Raw genomic sequence first — 20,373 nt, 5'->3', positions numbered from 1 at the left:
TTTAAGATCACACAAAACCATTTGCAGTTGGGTACAATTTACATTTACATTTATGCAAAGAGACTTACAGTGCCCTTATTACAGGGACAATCCCCCGGGAGCAACCTGGAATTAAGTGCCTTACTCAAGGACACAATGGTGGTGGCTGTGGGGATCGAACCAGTGACCTTCTGCTTAACAGTTTAGTGCTTTAGACCACCACCACCACTCATGTGTTATTTGTAGTAAACCGTCCACCCCATCGATGATTATGGTGGGTAATGGCAACAAAACATGGATAAAGTCTATAGCTGTACTGTTAATGCATGCCAAATATGATGTAAAATCACACTAGGATCCTGAAATGGACAGAAAACAGAGTTTATACAGTATGGTGATTTGAATTATTTATTTTATGAACAGACTCACTCATCTCCATATATTCTGGTGTCAGACCAACAAATGGCTCTAGGAAATGATCTGTCTCGTAACATTGTAATTTCTTCTCATATTCCTCCTCCTGGAAAGAACCTCGCTTGGATTTGATGAACCTGATCAATTTTTTAAGTTTACTGCAATCAAACAACACCCAAACAATAAATAACACAAAATACTTTCAACATGGCCTTAAAACCCTGTAAAGAGACACATATAACCTATATAAACTATTAAATGCTTTTATTGAATGTTTGTTAATGTAGTGTTTGTGATACTCACGGGGTGCCAATCTCAAACAGGTTGTTCTGGATAAGTTGTTTGCCTAGCATAGTGATGCTGAGTTGAATGCACAGCTCCATCAGACAGCCACCATGAGCGCACTGATACAGCACATATATCACATAATCAAATTCATAATTTCATACACTGCAACAACATCTAAAAATCTTTCACTGCTGATATTGTGTTTGTTACCTCCTCCATACGATAGGACTCAAACACATAAAGATAACTGCCTGGACAACCACCAAGTCTGTACAGTAAAATGATGATAAGAGGTCAGCATCACTATCATCATAAAGTATAGTATTATAATTAGTATAGAAATATTCTAACACTAATAACAAAACTTTTATCATGATTCATTAATTGCCAAACATTATATAATGTAGTACAGCTCGGTAATTCAAGAACAAAGAAATATGAATACATTACATTTAAAAATATGTGAATGTAAATTAACTAATGATGTGCTATGAACTGTATAATGTGAAAGCAGAAAGCAGATGGTGTAGAACTGTGGAGTTTTTTTTAAAATAATTTTAGGAAGGTTTGTGTGAGTCTAGTGAAAATACTTACCTGCCTCTGAAGAATGCAATGTATATTATCGGAGTGAACGCATTCACAAACTTGAGGATGAAGGTTTTGAAGATCAGCCTTTCTTCAAAGCTCTTATCTGTTTTAGGAACCTCTGAGAAGACCAAGATAAAATTAACTTTGACTTCACTTAAAAAAATCATAAATATAATACATACATACATATATATATACACCGATCAGCCACAACATTAAAACACCTGCCTATTATTTTGTAGTTCCCCCTCGTGCCACCAAAACACTGCCAACCCGCATCTCAGAAGATGATATACTTCTCACCACAAATGTACATAGCGGTTATCTGAGTTACTGTAGACTTTGTCAGTTCAAACCAGTCTGGCCATTCTCTGTTGACCTCTCTCAAGAATATCATCTATTAATGCTATTCTGAGAAGCGGGTTGGTGCTGTTTTGGCAGCACGAGGGGGACCTACATAATATTAGGCAGGTGGTTTTAATGTTGCGGCTGATTGGTGTAAATATACACGTACATATATATATATTATTATTATTTTTATTTTTTAAAATCATATAAATATTAAATCAAACCATCAAATTGATGCATTATGCCTTGTGAAATTTATTTAATCATATGTGTGCATATGTGTTTTTTTTTTCCAACTTAAGGCCTTTTCACACCAGAGGTGACACGATTATGCAAAGTGAATCACTAGGGTTGGGCAAAAAAATAGCAATTAAATTTTTTTTTAATTATATTTGTATTTTTTTTAATTCGGTCGATTCTATATAGTTTCTGAAAAGCAATGGATCGATCTTTGTGTACTGCGTATGATTAATTTGAATCATTTTATTACAAGCTTCTCTAGATATCTCTCTCTCAGCATTTCCTTCACTGCTGTTTAGCAACGGCACTGCAAAGCAATGTGCTGATCAGGGGTGCATTAATTCACGGGTGGTCTGCAGCTAACATGTACAGCGGGAGAAGCAGGTAAACACGGAGACAGTGCTCAACAGCTAAATTCGTCCGTGTAGCACATATTGACAGAGTACAACTTTTCCTTGGCTTTTGTGTGTGTGTTTTCCAAGAGTGCTCGCGATGTGGATTCACACAAGAATACTCAAGAATGCTTAAAAATTCAGTCAAAATACCAATCTGGTGACTTAACAAGGTATGAATGTAAAAACAGAGAGTTATTTCTTAAGTAAACAGTGGGAAAAAAGGTATTTTGATATTTTATATATTTTTATCAAAATATTTAAATTGTAAATGTGTAATTCCAGCTCTGTTACTGTCTAGCATGTCAATAATAATAATCAAACAACAAGAAAACGAGAAAACCTTTCACTGCTCTTGGCTGGGTTATTTTAGTAGCTTTAAAATGACTTGCGTATTATAATCTTACAGTGAAGACCACCAGTAATAAGTACAATCTTGAATCTGCTCTGTGTGTGTGTGTATATATAGGCTATACAAATTTGAGGGGGCAGTTTACAGGTCTTAAAACAGTAGGTCTTAAAACTTGGCAAAACAACTATGGAATCACAGTACGAGAGTCTAGCAAGCAAGACAGATCTCTTGCGAGCTGAAAAAAGAAGATGCATTTCTTTTTAAGCAGCAACGACGATCATTTTGCTCAACAAAGAAAGTAGAAGAAAAAAAGTGTGAATAATGGGTTCACCCCGTTCTTGAGAGTAGTTCCACATACTAATACAGGAGTTGAAGTTGTATCATGGTCGTTTTCATCTAGGGATGCAAATTTTGGCAAATTCTTATAACCGGTTAACCACCAGCATTAACAGGTTATTAACCGGTTAACCGATAAGTAAAGAATCAAACAAGTGACCAAACAGGCATGACAAGGTTTATACTGGCTGAAACAAAACAGGGTCACATGACAGATGTGCATATTTAGCAGTTATTTCATCAACATTTGAATGAACAACCATATATTTTCTTCTTATATTTCATAACAAATTTTGAATGGGTTCGCTTGCAAGCCAAATTAACCTATGAGGAGATAACTTTTGGCAGTTTAAAATGGAATAATAAAAACAGCCAGCATACCCACAAATTGTGCTGCAGAGCAATCCAAATAATTTTTGTCTAGAACAATTAACACTCTGGGCAGGTGTCAGTATGGTAAGCAGCCGGTTGACAGCATGCATGGGAAATTGCTCCCCTCTCCAGTGCAACATAAATTAAGTGCGGGGCTGTAAACACAACACAGACATTAGATGTTGAGTTGTGTTCATACTAAACTTTAAAGTCACCCTGCTATACTGACATTTAATTGAACATAAATTTTATGAAAGGACTTCACACGGATAACCTTAGACGTTCAGCAAAGTTATTTGATCGTAACTCTTTTGTTTTATTTATGTTGCTTTCTTTGGGGCTTAATGTCGGTGGTTAAAACAGTGTTCTGATCTTTGGTAACTGCTTTTTATCACATATGTTCTCTCCAGGTGTGAATGGCTTATTAGGAATCCATTGTTTCTATTTGAAATGTTAATTGCAGCGAAGATTTGCATTTGGTGTGAAAAGGCCTTTGTAGTCAGTGATGTTTTGAGTGTTGTATTTGAGCATATGCAATATGAGTCCTGAGTGAACACTGCTAGTAAATTATATGACTGACCAAGAACAGTAAGCCAGCGCGCTACAGCCCCATAAACTTCATCCAGAATAAGAATGACCACCAGATTAATGATGGCTGCAGTGGTTTTAACGGTCAGCCGGACGTTAGAGCGGGTCATAGGGTTGGAGCTCATAGCAAGCGCCGCTTTGGTTGATATTCGGTATAAAATCACACCAAACACTATAGCAAACGTCACACCGATCTGGAAAAGAATGATCATAAACTTATGAGTCAGTTTATTCAGCAGGTACATCTTTGAACATATATTTAAGAACATAAAATGATTTCATGTAAACTGTTTTATTTTAAATTTAGGCAATCCTATGAGTACACAATCGAAAATACACCCAGATAAACACCAGCCAAAAAGTTTTGAAAAACAAATTTGATAAGTCACTAAAAATTATACTAAATTAAAAGATAAATGTGAATCCATGGCTACAATAAATGTACCAAAAAATATATATGACAAATGAGTAACAGAATTGTGTTTAAAAATTTTAAATGGAAATAAATGCTAAAGAACACAAAATGATTTGTAAAAAAACCAAAACATGATTTAACCAATTCTGAGAGAGTTTCAATGTCAATATCAGTGCTTATGTTATTATTACATACTTATTTGATTTTGTAATTTTTAAATATTGATAAAAGTTAAATTTAGTTACATATGCAGCAAATTATTGTCAAATTATTATGAGCATCCCAACCCGGATAGACTTAACAATGACCAATGACGAACCTAGCAAACAAAACAAGGACTACAAGAGCCATATGCAAATGTGGCAAGATCAGCAAAAACCTGCATGGCCTGAAGATCCACCAGGCCAAGATGAAATGCCTGAGGTAGGAGCAGGCAGCACAAGGCTCCCCTGGTGAGATGGAGGAGTAGCTAAACCTGGAGCAATCCAACAAAGCCGAAACCTATCAAGTGCCTACAGCTTTAACCCCAGGCTGGACACGGGAACATTGTTGAACATCAGTTAAATTAAGACATAGACAAAGTTCTTGAAGCAACAGAGAAAGGAGGTGCAGACGAATGTCTTCAGACCATGTTGGCAAACATCATAAGTCTGCTGGCTGAAAGGTTCAGAGTGGAGGAGAGGAAGCCAGCCAGGACAATGCACACCAGGAACAGGAGGAACAAATTCACCAGTTGAGGCAAGAGAGGGCAAGATACAAGATAGTGGAAGTTACTCTTTGCTGACATCTGAAGCATCCTGAGAAAGAAGATGAACCTAGGCATGGCAGAATGGCATATTAGAAAGTAGAGTGAAAGAACAAAGAAGAGCTCCAAATCATTTGGGTTCATGAACAGGAGGGAGACATGATTGTCAAGAAGAAACATTTTCAAGCCATTGAGCAGTTCAGGACCATCTCCATGCTCCGCATTGAAGGCAAGATATTCTTCAGTATTGTGTCCGGAAGGCTGACAGAGTACCTCCTCAAGAATGTTGTCACTACAGTGCAGACAGGTGGGGTTCAAAATGTGCCTGGATGCCTTGAACACATAGGAGTGGTCACCCAGCTCATTAGGCAGGAAGGCAGAAGAGACTTTGTGGTGCTTTGATTGGATCTGTTCAAATCTTTTGGGTCAATTCCTCACAAGCTGGTGAAGCAAACTTGAACTCGATCATGTTGCAGACAGGAATTTGGATCTCATACTGGATTATTAAAATAGTTTCTATTTGAGAGTCACCACTGGGGACATAACATCAGAGTAGCATCGCCTGGAAAAAGGCAATATTAATGGCTGTACAATGTCAGTTATCCTCTTCCGTTTGTCAATTACCATGTTGGTGAAAGCTGCAGATATTGACTGCAGAGGCTCCTTGTCTAAGTTCAGGGTGTGACATGCCCTGATCAGAGTATTAATAGATAACATGAAGGTGACAACATCATTGGTGCCAGGTGCATCTTGCAGGGGGTTGAGAAGTTCGGTTCTAACATCAGCACCATCCCTATACCATTTATTACTGAGAAGCCTGTGAAAATCCTAGGGAAGGAGTTCAGTTAATCCAGGCAACCAACCAGATTCTGGAGTCCTGGTTGGTGGTTGGTCTTCAAGTCAGGCCTAACTGGAAAGTTTAAAGCATGGCTATACCAGCATAGAATCCTCCCACACATCCTCTAGCCGTCCTAATTTATGAGGTCCCATTAACAGTGGAGAGTATCGAGAGGAGAGTAAACCATTAGGTGGTCATGCTGTAGCTCACTGTGCCTAGTAAGATCAGAGAGAAGAGGCCCGTGAGAGGAAGCAATCCAGGTATGAGGACCTCATGAAGCTGTGCTGCTGCAACGGGTGGAAAGCATAGAACAAAATTGTAGGGGGTAAGATGCTGAAGATTTACAGGATACGTGGAGTGTATGTGCTACTCCGACACAAGCTTAATCAACCCTGGTTGGGCCATCTTGGTAAGGGTGAGGTCTGATTTTGAAAGACTCAAAACACTTAATGACCACAGGAAACATCACTGTGTCCCAGTTCACCAGCACAAAGTCACACTTACACTGCCTGGCCAAAACAAAAACAAAAAAAATATTGCATAATCTGATATTTTGTTGGACCCCCTTTAGCTTTGATTACAGTGTGCATTTGTCGTGGTATTGTTTTGACAAACTTATGCAATGTCACAACATTTATTTCCGTCCAGATTTGCATTCATTTTTGGCCGAGATCTTGTATTGATGAAGGGAGAGACGAACCACTCCATAAAATCTTCTCCAGCACATTGGGGCAGTTTTAACTGTTCAGGAGATGGATAGCCTGAGAGAAAAATCTGTTCTTGTGACTGACAGTTCTGGTGCTCAGCACTGGCCAGAAGGCAGCAGGTCAAAAAGGTAGTGGGCTGGGTGAGTGGGGTCCAGAATGATTTTTCCAGCCCTTTTCCTCACTCTGGAAGTGTACAGTCCTTGAAAGGAGGGCAGGGGGCAAACAATATTCCACTCAGCAGTTTGACCTGTCCTTTGTAGTCCGATTTCATAACTGAACCAAACCAGACAGTTACTGAAGTGCAGACGACAGACTCAATGACTGCTTAGTAGAACTGTATCAGCAGTGCCTGTGGCAGGTTGAACTTCCTCAACTGGCAAAGGAAATACAACCTCTGCTGGGCCTTTTTCACAATTGAGTCAATGTGGGTCTCCCACTTCAGGTCCCTGTGAGATGGTAGAGCCCAGGAACCTGAATGACTCCACTGATGCCACAGTGCTGTTCAGAATGGTGAGTGGGGTCAATGTTGGGGTGTTCCTCCTAAAATTAACTATCATATACACTGTTTTGTACATGTTCAGCTCCAGGATGTTTTGTCTGCACCAGACTGCCAGCTGTTCAACCTCCCTTCTGTATGCAGACTTATCATCATCCTGGATGAGGCCGACAACAGTAGTGTCATCTGCAAACTTCAGGAGCTTGACAGAGGTGTCCTTGGCAGTGCAGTCATTTGAGTACAGGGAGAAGAGTAGTGGGGACACACATCCCTGGGGTGCACCAGTGCTGATTGTACAGGTGCTGGAAGGGAATTTCCCCAGTCTCACTAACTGCTGCCTAACTGTCAAAAAGCTGATGATCCACTGACACTGACAGATGTTGCAGGATATGATACAATCCAATGTTGACTGCATCATCCACAGTTTGCTTAATAAGCTAATTGAAGGGGATCCAGAAAGGGTCCAGAGATGTCCTTCAAGTGGGCCAACACCAGTCTCTAAAATGACTTCATGACCGCAGACATTAGAGTGATGGGTCTATAGTCATTAAGTTCTGTGATTTTGGGGTTCTCTGGGACAGGGATGATGGTGGAGCATTTGAAGGAGCAGGGATAACATGAACATAACTGCTACAGTGATCTGTTGAAGATATGTGTGAAGATGAGGGCCAGCTGGTAAGCACAGGATTTTAGACAAGTGGGTGAAACCATGTCTGGGCCCTGTGCTTTCTGTATCTTTTGTTTCTGGAATACCCGGTACACATCCTCTTCACAGATATTAAATGCAGACTGTAGCAGGAGGAGGGAGGAGGGGGGGTTGCAGGAGGTTTTGATATTTTTGTGAAGTGAATGTCAGAGCAGGTGTGGGGTGTGAGACTGGGCTTACAGTGTTGGAGGATGATGTCCTGTAGTTAGCAATGTCTTTCAGGCCTCTCCACACTGATGCAGGGTCGTTAGCTGAAAACTTGTTTTTCAGTGTCTCAGAGTAGCTTCTTTTAGCCACTTTTGTCAGTGTTTTTCTGTCCTGATTGTACAAGGCTTCATCCCAAACTCTGTAAGCATCCTCTTTGGCCTGATGAAGCTGCCTGAGTTTTGTTGTAAACCATGGTTTGTCATTGTTGAACATTAAATAAGTCCTTGTAGGAATGCACATATCCTCACAGAAACTGATATATTATGTCACAATATCTGTGAGCTTGTCCAGATTTGTGTCTGCAGCTTCAAAAACACTCATATCAGTGCAGTCAAAGCAGGTTTGTAGTTCCAGCTCTGCTTCATTGGTCCATCTTTTTACAGTCTTTACTACAGGTTTAGCTGATTTAAGTTTCTGCTTGTAGGTCAGAAGAAGATGAACCAGACAGTGATCAGAGAGTCCCAAAGCTGCTCTAGGGACAGTATCCTGTTGTGTAGCAGTGATCCAGTATATTTCTGTCTCTGGTGGGGCATGTAATGTGCTGTCTGTATTTTGGCAGTTCACGGGTGAGATTGGCTCTTTTCAAATCGTAGAGAATAAGTGAGTCCGGGTATTGTTGTTTTCCGTGTCTGTGATCAGCCAGGTGTTGCAGCGCTGCATTCACACATGGTTGTGGAGAAAAGGAGGTAGATCCTTTACCTATTTGGCCCCTAAACTACGGAATAGTCTCCCTAACACTGTTCAGGACACAGACACACTCACTCAGTTTAAGTCCAGAATAAAGACTCATCTATTTAGCCAGGCATACACCTAAATTATACATCAACTCACAACTAGAAAAAAAAGTTTGTCGAGACAAACTTTAAGTTGGCTTGTGAAAGTTTGGACCAGAAAGTTTGAAGAAGTTTAAAGTAGTTTGAAGTTTAAATTAGTTTAAAGTAGTTTATAGTTTAAAGTAGTTTGAAGTTTAAATTAGTTTAAAGTTTAAAATAGTTTGTAGTTTAAATTAGTTTAAAGTTTAAAGTAGTTTGTAGTTTAAAGTAGTTTAAAATTTAACTTAGTTGCTAGATAGATAGATAGATAGATAGATAGATGGATAGATAGACACGTTTTTAGCATGTTTTAGCACTTTGCTAGGCGATGCTAGCATGTGTTAGCATTATGCTAGCATGTTTTTAACATGTTTTAGCACTCTGCTAGGCGATGCTAGCATGTGTTAGCATGATGCTAACAAGTTTTTAGCATGTTTTATCACTTCGCTAGGCAATGCTAGCATGTGTTAACATGATGATAGCACGTTTTTAGCATGTTTTAACACTTCGCTAGGCAATGCTAACATGTGTTTTCATGATGTTAGCACGTTTTTAGCATTTTTTAGCACTTCGCTAGGCAATGCTAGCATGTGTTAGCATGATGCTAGCACGTTTTTAGCATGTTTTAGCACTTCGCTAGGCAATGCTAGCATGTGTTAGCATGATGCTAGCACGTTTTTAGCATGTTTTAGCACTTAGCTAGGCGATGCTAACATAATGCTAGCACGTTTTTAGCATGTTTTAGCACTTCGCTAGGCGATGCTAGCATGTGTTAGCATGATGCTAGCATGTTTTTAGCATGTTTTAGCACTTCACTAGGCGATGCTAGCATGTGTTAGCATGATGCTAGCACGTTTTTAGCATGTTTTAGCAATTCGCTAGGTGATGCTAGCATGTGTTAGCATGATGCTAGCACGTTTTTAGAATTTTTAACACTTCGCTAGGTGATGTTAGCGTGTGTTAGCATGATGCTAGCACGTTTTTAGCATGTTTTAGCACTTCGCTAGGCGATTTTAGCATGATGCTAGCACATTTTTAGCTTGTTTTAGCACTTCGCTAGGCGATGCTACCATGTGTTAGCATGTTGCTAGCACATTTTTACCATGTTTTAGCACTTCGCTAGGTGATGCTAGCATGTGTTATCATGAAGCTAGCACGTTTTTAGCATGTTTTAGCGTGTGGCTATGAAGATTTAGGTCATTACTTTTTGGCTGCTTGATAAAATAAATCCTCTGAGGGACAGAGAGGGAGAGATGCAGGGCTGACAGGCCCTTTTTGTCTGTGTGTGTGTGTGAAAACGTCAGTTGGGATTTAAATTTCTGAACATTCCGCAATGTTAAGTCAATCGGATTTTTCCAGTTTTGATCATCCGCTGTGGGAAATCCGTAAGTCCGATCAGTTAGAAAAGATATAGCACACTATTCGGGATTAGTCGGAAGGTCTGTGCCGAGTTTGGTGCATGTAGCTTAAAAGCTCTAGGAGGAGTTAGTCTTGGTAATTTTAGTCTCAGAAGAATAATAATAACTAGATAGGTACATTTCCTGAAGAAAATGTGAGTGGTGCTTGCCATGGCAAAACTCGTCAAATAGCGTTTTATAACTGCTGAGATTTGTGATTTGTTACTCGGTTGCTAGGGTACCCCCATCTGGTTGCAAGGCAGTTACCATAGTGATAATTATCAAGTGTCCTTGCCATCCAGATTGAAATAAATCAACCCAGAAGTCTCTACGATTTTCTGGTGCAGAAATATGTGATTTGTTACCATGTTGCTAGGGTAAGCCCATGTGGTTGCTATGCAGCTACCAAGGTAATACAATACATGGCTCCTTTCCATCCTGAGTGAAATAAGTCAACCCGGAAGTCTGTACTATTTTCTGGTGTAGAGATATGTGATTTGTTACTCGGTTGCTAGGGTAACCCCATCTGGTTGCTAGGCAGTTACCATAGTGATACTAATCAAGTCTCCATGCCATCCTGATTGAATTAAATCAACCCAGAAGTCTCTACAATTTTCTGGTGCAGGGATATGTGATTTGTTACCCAGTTGCTAAGGTACCCCATGTGGTTGCTAGGCAGTTACCATAGTGATACTTATCAAGTGTCCTTGCCATCCTGATTGAAATAAATCAACCCAGAAATGTCTATGATTTTCTGGTGCAGAAATATGTGATTTGTTACTAGGTTGCTAGGGTAAGGCCATGTGGTTGCTATGCAGTTAACAAGGTAATACAATACATGGCTCCTTTCCATCCTGAGTGAAATAAGTCAACCCAGAAGTCTCTACTATTTTCTGGTGCAGAGATATGTGATTTGTTACTCGGTTGCTGGGGTAACCCCATCTGGTTGCTAGGCAATTACCATAGTGATACTAATGAAGTCTCCTTGCCATCCTGATTGAAATAAGTCAACCCGGAAGTCTGTACTATTTTCTGGTGCAGAGATATGTGATTTGTTACTCGGTTGCTAGGGTAACCCCATCTGGTTGCTAGGCAGTTACCATAGTGATACTAATCAAGTCTCCATGCCATCCTGATTGAATTAAATCAACCCAGAAGTCTCTACGATTTTCTGGTGCAGGGATATGTGATTTGTTACCCGGTTGCTAAGGTACCCCATGTGGTTGCTAGGTAGTTACCATAGAGATACTTATCAAGTGTCCTTGCCATCCTGATTGAAATAAATCAACCCAGAAATATCTACGTTTTTCTGATGCAGAGATATGTGATTTGTTACTCGGTTGCTAGGGTAAGCCCGTGTGGTTGCTATGCAGTTACCAAGGTAATACAATACGCGGCTCCTTTCCATCCCGAGCGAAATAAGTCAACCCGGAAGTCTCTACGTTTTTCCGATGCAGAGATATGTGATTTGTTACTCTGTTGCTAGGGTAACCCCATGTGGTTGATAGGCAGTTACCGTAGTGATACTTATGAAGTGTCCTTGCCATCCTGATTGGAATAAATCAACCCAGAAGTCTCTCTGATTTTCTGGTGCAGAGATATAGTTGTAGCTAAACGGTTGCTAGGGTAAGCCCGTGTGGTTGCTATGCAGTTACCAAGGTAATACAATACATGGCTCCTTTCCATCCTGAGTGAAATAAGTCAACCCGGAAGTCTGTAGTGTTTTCTGGTGCAAAGATATGTGATTTGTTACTCGGTTGCTAGGGTAACCCCATGTGGTTGCTAGGAAGTTTCCATAGTGATACTAATGAAGTCTCCTTGCCATCCTGGTTGAAATAAATCAACCCAGAAGTCTGTACGATTTTGTGGTGCAGAAATATGTGATTTGTTACTCGGTTGCTAGGGTACTATGTGTAGTTGCTAGGGAGTGGCTTGGCAGCTGCCAATCATGAAATTCCAAAAGCTGCTTGTCAGTATGAATGATATAAACCAACTCCCATGCCTCTGTGACATTCAGAATGGAAGATATCCCTCTATGGATTTTGGTTGCTAAGGTGCTCGACAATGGTTGCTAGGGAGGGGCTAGGAAGTGTTGAGGTGATTCATGTTTGGCTGTTTGCTGCCCCGAGTCAAACGAGACCACCCTTGTGTTTCTATGACACTACTATCCGGAGATATCCCTTTGATCTCTTTCATTAGAAGTCTATGGGACTTGTTGCTAAGGTGCTGTAAATGGTTGCTAAGGCGTGGCTTGATAGCTTTGCAATGATCCTGAGAGACTGATTGGTCGTCTGAGTAAAATGAGGCAGGCCCCTTGTCTCTATGACACTGTGATCCAGATCTATGTTTAATAAAAGAATCCCTATTTCATGGGCCGTCCTACACCATTGTAAGTCAATGGGGGCAACTTTGGGCAGCTCCTGCCCCCCAGGGGTGCAACATTTACCCCATATTGAGGTATGCTCTTACAGAGCCTGCCAGCCTCTTCAAATGTGGCAAATCACACGTTTCTGCGAAATCCTCGCTCGGAGCTGTGATGCGTCAAAATTTGTCGCAATGTTAAGTCTATGGGATTTTTCGGGCGCTTTTTTGCTGCTGGGGCAAACACCGTACCCCCGATCGCTTACAAAAGTCATAGCACACGTGTCCTCAATAGGCCGTTCGATTTGACACCTCATTCGTGGGTCTACGCCAAACGGTGCGGGACGAGTTAGGTGCCGAAGTTTTGTACGGAGATATAATAATAAGAAGAAAAATAAGTATGTGAGATTACAATAGTGATGCTTTGCAAGCACCACTAACTAGATGGGTACATTTCCTGAAGAAAATGTGAGTGGTGCTTGCCGTGGCAAAACTCGTCAAACAGCATGTCGTAACTTGAAAAGAACAAAAAGCACGGTCGTAAATAAATCAACCCGGAAGTCTGTACGATTTTCTGGTGCAGAAATATGTGATTTGTTACTCGGTTGCTAGGGTAAGCCCGAGTGGTTGCTATGCAGTTACCAAGGTAATACAATACGCGGCTCCTTTCCATCCCGAGCGAAATAAGTCAACCCGGAAGTCTCTACGTTTTTCTGATGCAGAGATATGTGATTTGTTACTCTGTTGCTAGGGTAACCCCATGTGGTTGCTAGGCAGTTACCGTAGTGATACTTATCCAGTGTCCTTGCCATCCTGATTGGAATAAATCAACCCAGAAATCTCTCTGATTTTCTGGTGCAGAGATATAGTTGTAGCTAAACGGTTGCCAGGGTACTCTGTTTGGTTGCTAGGGAGTGGCTTGGCAGTGGCCAATCGTGAAAGTCCAAAGGCTGCTTGTCAGTATGAATGATATAAACCAACTCCCATGCCTCTGTGACATTCATAATGGAAGATATCCCTCTATGGATTTTGTTGCTAAGGTGCTCGACAATGGTTGCTAGGGAGGGGCTAGGAAGTGTTGAGGTGATTCATGATTGGCTGTTTGCTGCCCCGAGTGAAACGAGACCACCCTTGTGTTTCTATGACGCTTATATCCGGAGATATCCCTTTGATGTTTTTCATTAGAAGTCTATGGGACTTGTTGCTAAGGTGCTGTAAATGGTTGCTAGGGCGTGGCTTGATAGCTTCTCAATGATCCCGAGAGACTGATTGGTCGTCTGAGTAAAATGAGCCCGGCCCCTTGTCTCTATGACACTGTGATCCAGATCTATGTTTAATAAAAGAATCCCTATTTCATGGGCCGTCCTACACCATTGTAAGTCAATGGGGGCAACTTTGGGCAGCTCCTGCCCCCCAGGGGTGCAACATTTACCCCATATTGAGGTATGCTCTTACAGAGCCTGCCAGCCTCTTCAAATGTGGCAAATCACACGTTTCTGCGAAATCCTCGCTTCGGAGCTGTGATGCGTCAAAGTTTGTCGCAATGTTAAGTCTATGGGATTTTTCAGGCGCTTTTTTGCCGCTGGGGCAAACACCGTACCCCGATCAGCTTATAAAAGTCATAGCACACGTGTCCTCAATAGGCCGTTCGATTTGACACCTCATTCGTGGGTCTACGCCAAGCGGTGCGGGACGAGTTAGGTGCCAAGTTTTGTACGGAGATATAATAATAAGAAGAAAAATAAGTATGTGAGATTACAATAGTGATGCTTTGCAAGCACCACTAACTAGATGGGTACATTTCCTGAAGAAAATGTGAGTGGTGCTTGCCGTGGCAAAACTTCGTCAAACAGCATGCTGTAACTTGAAAAGAACAAAAATCGCGGTCGTAAATAAATCAACCCGGAAGTCTGTACGATTTTCTGGTGCAGAAATATGTGATTTGTTACTCGGTTGCTAGGGTAAGCCCATGTGGTTGCTATGCAGTTACCAAGGTAATACAATCACGTGCTCCTTTCCATCCTGAGTGAAATAAGTCAACCCGGAAGTCTCTACGTTTTTCTGATGCAGAGATATGTGATTTGTTACTCTGTTGCTAGGGTAACCCCATGTGGTTGCTAGGCAGTTACCGTAGTGATACTTATCAAGTGTCCTTGCCATCCTGATTGAAATAAATCAACCCAGAAATCTCTCTGATTTTCTGGTGCAGAGATATAGTTGTTGCTAAGCGGTTGCTAGGGTACTCTGTTTAGTTGCTAGGGAGTGGCTTGGCAGCTGCCAATCATGAAACTCCAAAGGCTGCTTGTCAGTATGAATGATATAAACCAACTCCCATGCCTCTGTGACATTCAGAATGGAAGATATCCCTCTATGGATTTTGGTTGCTAAGGTGCTCGACAATGGTTGCTAGGGAGGGGCTAGGAAGTGTTGAGGTGATTCATGATTGGCTGTTTGCTGCCCGAGTCAAAGCGAGACCACCCTTGTGTTTCTATGACACTTCTATCCGGAGATATCCCTTTGATGTTTTTCATTAGAAGTCTATGGGACTTGTTGCTAAGGTGCTCTAAATTGTTGCTAGGGCGTGGCTTGATAGCTTCACAATGATCCTGAGAGACTGATTGGTCGTCTGAGTAAAATGAGCCCACCCCTTGTCTCTATGACACTGTGATCCAGAGCTATGTTCAATACAAAATCCCTCATTTCATGGTCCGTCCTACACCATTATAAGTCAATGGGGGCAACTTTGGGCAGCTCCTGCCCCCAGGGGTGCAACTTTTACCCCATATTGAGGTATGCTCTTACAGAGCCTGCCAGCCTCTTCAAATGTGGCAAATCACACGTTTCTGCGAAATCCTAGCTCGGAGCTGTGATGCGTCAAAGTTTCTCGCAATGTTAAGTCTAAGGGATTTTCGGCAGCTTTTTTGCCCCTGGGGCAAATACCGTACCCGATCAGCTATAAAAGTCATAGCACACGTGTCCTCAATAGGCCGTTCGATTTGATACCTCATTACGTGGGTCTACGCCAAGCGGTGCTTGGGACGAGTTAGGTGCCGAACTTTTGTACGGAGATATAAAAATAAAAACTAGATAGGTACATTTCCTGAAGAAAATGTGAGTGGTGCTTGCCGTGGCAAAACTCGATCAAATAGCCTGCTTGAAAAGAACAGAAATTGTGGTCATAAATAAATCAACCCAGAAGCCTGTATAATGTTCTGGTGCAGAAATATGTGATTTGTTAGTAGGTTGCTAGGGTAACCCCATGTGGTTGCTAGGCAGTTACCATAGTGATACTAATCAAGTGTCCTTGCCATCCTGATTGAAATAAGTCAAACCGGAAGTCTGTATGTTTTTGTGATGCAGAGATATGTGATTTGTTACTCGGTTGCTAGGGTAAGCCCATCTGGTTGCTAGGCAGTTACCATAGTGATACTAATGAAGTCTCCTTTCCATCCTGATTGAAATAAGTCAACCCGGAAGTCTCTACGTTTTCTGATGCAGAGATATGTGATTTGTTACTCGGTTGCTAGGGTAACCCCATCTGGTTGCTAGGCAGTTACCATAGTGATACTAATCAAGTGTCCTTGCCATCCTGATTGAAATAAATCAACCCAGAAGTCTCTCTGATTTTCTGGTGCAGAGATATAGTTACTGCTAAGCGGTTGCTAGGGTACTCTGTTTAGTTGCTAGGGAGTGGCTTGGCAGCTGCCAATCATGAATCTCCAAAGGCTGCTTGTCAGTATGAATGATATAAACCAACTCCCATGCCTCTGTGACATTCAGAATGGAAGATATCCCTCTATGGATTTTGGTTGTTAAGGTGCTCGACAATGGTTGCTAGGGAGGGGCTAGGAAGTGTTGATTTGATGCATGATTGGCTGTTTGCTGTCCGAGTAAAGCGAGACCACCCTTGTGTTTCTATGACACTTCTATCCGGAGATATCCCTTTGATCTGTTTCAATAGAAGTCTATGGGACTTGTTGCTAAGGTGCTCTTAATGGTTGCTAGGGCGTGGCTTGATAGCTTCACAATGATCCTGAGAGACTGATTGGTCGTCTGAGTAAAATGAGCCCACCCCTCGTCTCTATGACACTGTGATCCAGAGCTATGTTCAATACAAATCCCTATGCCTTTTCATTTCAGGGGCCGTCCTACACCATTATAAGTCAATTGGGGCATTTTTGGGCAGCTCCTGCCCCCAGGGGTGCAGCTTTTACCCCATATTGAGGTATGCTCTTACAGAGCCTGGCAGCCTCTTCAAATGTGGCAAATCACTGCGTTTCTCTGAAATCCTCGCTTGGAGCTGTGACGCGTCAAAGTTTGTCTCAATGTTAAGTCTATGGGATTTTTCAGCTGCTTTTTTGCCCCTGGGGCAAGTACCGTACCCCGATAAGCTTATAAAAGTCATAGCACACGTGTCCTCAATAGGCCGTTCGATTTGACACCTCATTACGTGGGTCTACGCCAAGCGGTCGCGGGACGAGTTAGGTGCCGAAGTTTTGTTAAGAGATATAAAAAATAAGAAAAATAAAAATAATAAAATAACTAGATAGGTACATTTCCTGAAGAAAATGTGAGTGGTGCTTGTCGTGGCAAAACTTCGTGAAACAGCATGCTATAACTTGAAAAGAACAAAAATTATGGTCATAAATAAATCAAACCAGAAGTCTGTACGATTTTCTGGTGCAGAAATATGTGATTTGTTACTTCGGTTGCTAGGGTAAGCCCAAGTGGTTGCTATGCAGTTACCAAGGTAATACAACACATGGCTCCTTTCCATCCTGAGTGAAATAAGTCAACCCGGAAGTCTGTAGTGTTTTCTGGTGCAGAGATATGTGATTTCTTACTCGGTTGCTAGGGTAACCCCATCTGGTTGCTAGGCAGTTACCATAGTGATACTAATCAAGTGTCCTTGCCATCCTGAGTAAAATAAGTCAACCCGGAAGTCTCTACTGTTTTGTAGTGCAGAGATATGTGATTTGTTACTCGGTTGCTAGGGTAACCCCATCTGGTTGCTAGGCAGTTACCATAGTGATAGTAATCAGGTCTCCTTGCCATCCTGAGTGAAATAAACCAACCCAGAAGTCTGTACGTTTTTCTGATGCAGAGATATGTGATTTGTTACTTGGTTGCTAGGGTAACCCCATATGGTTGCTAGGCAGTTACCATAGTGATAGTAATGAAGTCTCCTTGCCATCCTGAGTGAAATAAGTCAACCGGAAATCTCTACAAATTTCTGGTGGAAAGATATGTGATTTGTTACTCGGTTGCTAGGTTAACCCCATCTGGTTTCTAGGCAGTTACCATAGTGATACTAATCAAGTCTCCTGGCCATCCTGATTAAAATAAATCAACCCAGAATTCTCTTCAATTTTCTGGTGCAGAGATATGTGATTTGTTACTCGGTTGCTAGGGTAACCCCTCCTTGTTGCTAGGCAGTTACCATAGTGATCATAATCAAGTGTCTTTGCCATCCTGATTGAAATAAACCAACCCAGAAGTATCTACGTTTTTCTGATGCAGAGATATGTGATTTGTTACTTGGTTGCTAGGGTAACCCCATATGGTTGCTAGGCAGTTACCATAGTGATACTAATGAAGTCTCCTTGCCATCCTGAGTAAAATAAGTCAACCCGGAAGTCTCTACTGTTTTCTAGTGCAGAGATATGTGATTTGTTACTCGGTTGCTAGGGTAACCCCATCTGGTTGCTAGGCAGTTACCATAGTGATAGTAATCAAGTGTCCTTGCCATCCTGAGTGAAATAAATCAACCCAGAGGTCTGTGATATTTTCTGGTGCAGAGATATGTGATTTGTTACTTGGTTGCTAGGGTAACCCCATCTGGTTGCTAGGCAGTTACCATAGTGATAGTAATAAAGTGTCCTTGCCATCCTGAATGAAATAAATCAACCCAGAGGTCTGTACTATTTTGTGGTGCAGAGATATGTGATTTGTTACTTTCGGTTGCTAGGGTAACCCCATCTGGTTGCTAGGCAGTTACCATAGTGATACTAATCAAGTGTCCTTGCCAGCCTGATTGAAATAAGTCAACCCGGAAGTCTCTATGTTTTTGTGATGCAGAGATATGTGATTTGTTACTTCGGTTGCTAGGGTAAGCCCATCTGGTTGCTAGGCAGTTACCATAGTGATACTAATGAAGTGTCCTTTCCATCCTGATTGAAATAAGTCAACCCGGAAGTCTCTACGTTTTCTGATGCAGAGATATGTGATTTGTTACTCGGTTGCTAGGGTAACCCCATCTGGTTGCTAGGCAGTTACCATAGTGATACTAATCAAGTCTCCTTGCCATCCTGATTGAAATAAATCAACCCAGAAGTCTCTCTGATTTTCTGGTGCAGAGATATAGTTACTGCTAAGCGGTTGCTAGGGTACTCTGTTTAGTTGCTAGGGAGTGGCTTGGCAGCTGCCAATCATGAATCTCCAAAGGCTGCTTGTCAGTATGAATGATATAAACCAACTCCCATGCCTCTGTGACATTCAGAATGGAAGATATCCCTCTATGGATTTTGGTTGTTAAGGTGCTCGACAATGGTTGCTAGGGAGGGGCTAGGAAGTGTTGATTTGATGCATGATTGGCTGTTTGCTGTCCCGAGTCAAGCGAGACCACCCTTGTGTTTCTATGACACTTCTATCCGGAGATATCCCTTTGATATGTTTCAATAGAAGTCTATGGGACTTGTTGCTAAGGTGCTCTTAATGGTTGCTAGGGCGTGGCTTGATAGCTTCACAATGATCCTGAGAGACTGATTGGTCGTCTGAGTAAAATGAGCCCACCCCTCGTCTCTATGACACTGTGATCCAGAGCTATGTTCAATACAAATCCCTATGCCTTTTCATTTCATGGGCCGTCCTACACCATTATAAGTCAATTGGGGCATTTTTGGGCAGCTCCTGCCCCCAGGGTGCAACTTTTACCCCATATTGAGGTATGCTCTTACAGAGCCTGCCAGCCTCTTCAAATGTGGCAAATCACACGTTTCTCACGAAATCCTCGCTTGGAGCTGTGGCGCGTCAAAGTTTGTCTCAATGTTAAGTCTATGGGATTTTTCGGCGCTTTTTTGCCCCTGGGGCAAATACCGTACCCCGATAAGCTTATAAAAGTCATAGCACACGTGTCCTCAATAGGCCGTTCGATTTGACACCTCATTAGTGGGTCTCACGCCAAGCGGTGCGGGACGAGTTAGGTGCGAAGTTTTGTTAAGAGATATAAAAATAAAAATAAAAATAAAAATAATAAGTATGTGAGATTACAATAGTGATGCTTTGCAAGCACCACTAATAGATAGGTACATTTCCTGAAGAAAATGTGAGTGGTGCTTGTACGTGGCAAAACTAGATCAAACAGCATGCTATAACTTGAAAAGAACAAAAATTATGGTCATAAATAAATCAAACCAGAAGTCTGTACGATTTTCTGGTGCAGAAATATGTGATTTGTTACTCGGTTGCTAGGGTAAGCCCATGTGGTTGCTATGCAGTTACCAAGGTAATACAATACATGGCTCCTTTCCATCCTGAGTGAAATAAGTCAACCCGGAAGTCTGTAGTGTTTTCTGGTGCAGAGATATGTGATTTGTTACTCGGTTGCTAGGGTAACCCCATCTGGTTGCTAGGCAGTTACCATAGTGATACTAATCAAGTGTCCTTGCCATCCTGATTGAAATAAATCAACCCAGAAGTCTCTCTGATTTTCTGGTGCAGAGATATAGTTACTGCTAAGCGGTTGCTAGGGTACTCTGTTTAGTTGCTAGGGAGTGGCTTGGCAGCTGCCAAT

The 20,373-nt window shown here is 41.6% G+C and overlaps 1 protein-coding gene across 1 annotated transcript in view; it reads right to left on the bottom strand.

Moving 5' to 3' along the window:
• LOC127637937 (anoctamin-1) overlaps window positions 1-20,373 on the bottom strand; it is a 147,472-nt gene that overhangs the window by 7,671 nt on the left and 119,428 nt on the right. The window contains exons 17-21 of the mRNA XM_052119208.1: window positions 3,890-4,091; window positions 1,276-1,387; window positions 892-949; window positions 697-797; window positions 409-551 (exon numbers count right to left, since the gene is read on the bottom strand). Coding sequence (XP_051975168.1) covers window positions 409-551; window positions 697-797; window positions 892-949; window positions 1,276-1,387; window positions 3,890-4,091 — 616 coding nt within the window. The remainder of the gene's footprint in view (window positions 1-408; window positions 552-696; window positions 798-891; window positions 950-1,275; window positions 1,388-3,889; window positions 4,092-20,373) is intronic.

The sequence above is a fragment of the Xyrauchen texanus genome, chromosome 46, assembly GCF_025860055.1.
Source record: "Xyrauchen texanus isolate HMW12.3.18 chromosome 46, RBS_HiC_50CHRs, whole genome shotgun sequence".
NCBI classification, from domain to species: domain Eukaryota; kingdom Metazoa; phylum Chordata; class Actinopteri; order Cypriniformes; family Catostomidae; genus Xyrauchen; species Xyrauchen texanus.
Note: the sequence above shows the minus strand (reverse complement) of the source record. Positions and strands in the feature narration are given on the sequence as shown.